Here is a 4,194-nt window from a genome sequence, read left to right as displayed (position 1 = left end):
TGTGAATTCATCTTGGGATTTGGATAAATACTAGTGACTTAGTGCGAAACTAAGTTTCAAAACAATAATTATTTTGGCTACATAATTATGTAAAGTCTCTTTTCTAAGACTATGAACAGGAAAAATGCTATGCTATAATGATCAACTGTTGCCTCGTTGACCTATGGAAACGTCCAAAAGCCAGGTTCTGTTTGTGGTGGAAAATTGCAAGTACCAAGGCTGGATCTTCTAATTCCAAAAGAGAAAGGGAAAAGAACATTGTTGTCCACTAAAGATTTAGTAGTTAACCTTTTTATTAATATTGTTTTTTAATACAAATTTAGCCACTCATATAAATAATATAATTTATAGTTGTAGATGATACATTATATTGATAAGTTATTTTTAGTAATACATACTAAGAATGTTATTACATCAAGATTTGAATGTGATACAAAATTTCCCGAATTGTACTACTCGAGGGTTATATCTATAATGAAATTTATTAACGTTATTTCTAGTTAATATAAAATTTTCAACTCTGTAGAAGATACTGAGTTTGAGTATTAAGAAGTGTGATAGTTAGTTCAATGATAAATTTTGAATGATTAGTGAGATTTAGTTTAATTAATTTTTATTAAAATGATTTGAACTAGACTTAAATTTTATTATCTTCATAACTTTAAGAGTAATTTATTATATTCAAGATTTTAAATATATTAGACCACCTCTTATCCAATCTTTTTGGATTTTCAAACTTGATGTTTTTGACATGATGCTATGAGATTGTGTGTTGAAAATTTCATATCAACTAAATAATAATATATAATGGTAATAGAGGCCGATATCAGTCAATGTGGGTATTCTGTCTAAATAGGAACATGAGTTCAGACAATACGAGTATGAGTTTATTTATCATCCATGTGTGCTATGCTTTCTCATAACCTTTTTTATCTTTTTTAGATGTGATTTAATTATCTTTTTTTTTAATAGATACATTTCTCAACTTTTAATTAGATTTTGATAAATTATTTTCTATTTTTAAACTTTTTTAAAAGATATATTGATGAAAAATAAAAGAATAAATTCATTTGTTTAAAATTATAAAAGGATATCATTGAAGCATGATAATAAAGATTTAATTGTTGAATTAGAGAAATATTTATTAACATTCAAATAATTACTATAATTACATGTTTATATGGAGAGTTTCGTATCAATTCTGTAAAGATATATAAATTTTGAATATATTATTTTACTCCCTCCAAAATTTATGATCAAGATCTCTAGATGAAATAAACATCGACTTAGTTGTATGATTTTGTAAATTTAAATTACAGTACCTAAAATATATTTAATTAATGTGAACTTTTCACGACGTTTTGAGAGTTTTAAAAGTAAATTTTCTAATGTTTATTAATATTTAAATAATAAATTATTCCTTTTATCAATTTATATTTATTTTATTATATTATTATTTCAATTTATTTATGAATGAACTAAACTAATTCCTAACTATATATACAAATATGAATTCAGACATGGGTGTGTTCTAAAAGATTTTTAAATACAAAATTCATACTCTTATCAACTAATTAGAATCAATTAGGTTGAACTGATTGCTCAATGAAGATTTGTCTCTGCAAGGTGCCAATGTTGATTTTTCTGCTTAAGTTGGAGGGGACACCCAAGAGACTATACTATGAAGTCTGTGTTTCAGAATTGTGTAATGCACAGGAATCTCTATAAGAAATTAAGTAGCACACTGTGACCACTTCATCCTCATCCAGTCAAATCTATTCGAAAATTCAACTATGGATTGCATCAAACATTCATTATAGGCAATTGTCATTATACTTCCAAAACACATCCTAAATATGACTTTTCAACAAACAAAATTATAGTAAGAGATAACCTTGTAATGTTTGTCTAATTATTCTAAACCTTGTAATCCCAATTTTGGTGATATCAAGTATCTTTTGGTCTAGAGTGGTGAGACCCATCAGACCCAACTTTCACTGTTCATCCAATAAGAGAAGCAGCTACGTCAGTGTCTTCCACTTCTACTTCTATATAAACAGGCCAAAACAATTAAGAAGTGCATAGTAGTTGTTTTAGTTAGCGCTCAAAGTCGTGTTCCAGTTTAGTTCAAGACACGAGAGAAAGAGCGTGACAATAGTTTAGAAAAAGGTAGCCAGAAAGGAGGAAGAAAAAATCTTCATAGAGAGAGTACATGTCATGGAGATACGTGGTGAAAAAGAGCAGTTCAACAAACATGCTTTTGCATGTGTTTTAGTCGCTTCCATGATATCCATTATATTTGGATATGGTAGTATTCAATTTACTGCTTTCTTTTCTCTGCAGAACAACATACTGTGCATATCTGTTACAGAGATATTTGAAATTAGTATTCATACAAAGATCACTTTTTTCAAAGCTAAATAAAAAAATATTGTTAAAATCACTTGGTTGCATGGCTAGGCCTAGCTAAAAGTTTGATACATGTGTTCATAATTTCAGATACTGGTGTTATGAGTGGAGCCATGATATTCATAAAGGAGGAGTTTGGAACCAGCGACACCCGACAAGAAGTTCTTGCAGGCATCTTAAACCTTTGTGCATTGGTAGGTTCTTTAGCTGCAGGAAGAGCCTGTGATTACTTCGGTCGACGCTACACAATCTCTCTGGCCTCTTTCCTTTTCATGACTGGTTCAATCCTCATGGGATACGGTCCAAACTACGCAATTCTTATGCTGGGAAGGTGTGTTGCGGGTATTGGAGTGGGTTTTGCTCTTATGATAGCACCGGTTTATTCTGCAGAAATGTCCTCTGCTAAATCCCGAGGCTTTCTAGCTTCCCTACCTGAGCTTGGTATCGGTATTGGAATCTTACTAGGTTACGTTGCAAACTATTTCTTAGGTAAGTTGAGTTTGAAGCTTGGGTGGAGATTGATGCTTGGTATTGCAGCAGTTCCTTCACTTGTTTTGGCTTTGGGCATTCTCTTAATGCCCGAGTCTCCAAGGTGGTTGGTGGTGCAAGGCCATCTGGGAAAAGCCAAGAAAGTTTTGTTGAAAGTTTCGAATACTGAACAAGAAGCTGAGATTCGGTTCAAGGATATAAAAATTGCTGCTGGGGTAACCGACGAGAATTGCGCAGAAGAAACAGTTAAGGCACCACAGAAGAACAATGGTGAAGGGGTTTGGAAAGAGTTGCTTGTGAGACCCTCTTCTTCTGTTCGGTGGATGCTGATTGCAGCTGTGGGGGTTCACTTTTTCCAGCATGCCACTGGAATTGAAGCTGTGATGCTATACAGTCCAAGAATCTTTAAAAAAGCAGGTGTTACCACTAAGGACAAGCTCTTGCTCACAACCATTGGAGTAGGTGTTACAAAAATCATCTTTTCGACCATAGCCACGTTTTTTCTCGACAGAGTTGGGAGAAGACGCCTCTTGCTTTCAAGCACCGGAGGAATGGTTTGTAGCCTTGCAGTATTAGGATTCAGCTTGACCATGGTTCATATTTCCCAGGAAAAGCTCTTATGGGCCTTGAGCCTCAGCATAGTGGCTACTTACTCATTTGTTGCTTCTTTCAATATGGGACTTGGACCTGTCACATGGGTGTACAGTTCAGAGATTTTTCCTCTCAAGTTGAGGGCACAAGGAGTGAGTATAGGAGTTGCAGTTAACAGAGTTATGAATGCTGCAATCGCCATGAGTTTTATTTCGATCTATAAAACACTCACCATAGGTGGTGCCTTTTTCATGTTTGCTGGTATATCTATATTGGCTTTGTTCTTCTTCTACTTTTTCCTGCCTGAAACCAAGGGCAAGGCCTTGGAAGAGATGGAGATGGTTTTCAGCAAAAACTATACCAGAAATGTGGCTGCTGAAACTGATCTGAGCCAGAATGTGTAAGTGTGGTGATAGATACAGTATCAGAGAGAGAATGTTTGTGTACTTGCATTAAATATGATATATATATTATAATGTCATAATATTTTAAGCTATTTTTGCACCAACATTACCATGAGTAAGTGGCTAGATTAAAATCCCATGATTTTTAACTAACTGGAGGTGTTAAAATGTTTGGAACTCAGAAGACAATCTGGCTCATTACACTTTTAAGTTGGATTGGGTTGAAATTTTTTTACAAATTTCAATACAGATTGATAATTGACTCGGCTCATCTAAAACCTGACTCATTCGAATTGAATCC

General features: G+C 33.5%; 1 protein-coding gene across 1 annotated transcript; it reads left to right on the top strand.

Annotated features, from left to right (window-relative positions):
* The first annotated feature begins 2,092 nt into the window (after nucleotides 1-2,092).
* Nucleotides 2,093-3,949, top strand: LOC114173500 (putative polyol transporter 3). Its single transcript, XM_028057949.1, has 2 exons — nucleotides 2,093-2,308; nucleotides 2,500-3,949. Exons 1-2 carry the CDS (start codon nucleotides 2,218-2,220, stop codon nucleotides 3,891-3,893), a joined length of 1,485 nt encoding a protein of 494 aa, XP_027913750.1. The 5' UTR covers nucleotides 2,093-2,217; the 3' UTR covers nucleotides 3,894-3,949.
* Nucleotides 3,950-4,194: the final 245 nt, after the last annotated feature.

Source organism: Vigna unguiculata, chromosome 2 (assembly GCF_037176805.1).
Source record: "Vigna unguiculata cultivar grain cowpea cultivar isolate G323 ecotype 2 chromosome 2, ASM3717680v1, whole genome shotgun sequence".
NCBI classification, from domain to species: domain Eukaryota; kingdom Viridiplantae; phylum Streptophyta; class Magnoliopsida; order Fabales; family Fabaceae; genus Vigna; species Vigna unguiculata.
This window is presented reverse-complemented; position numbering and strand designations above follow the sequence as displayed.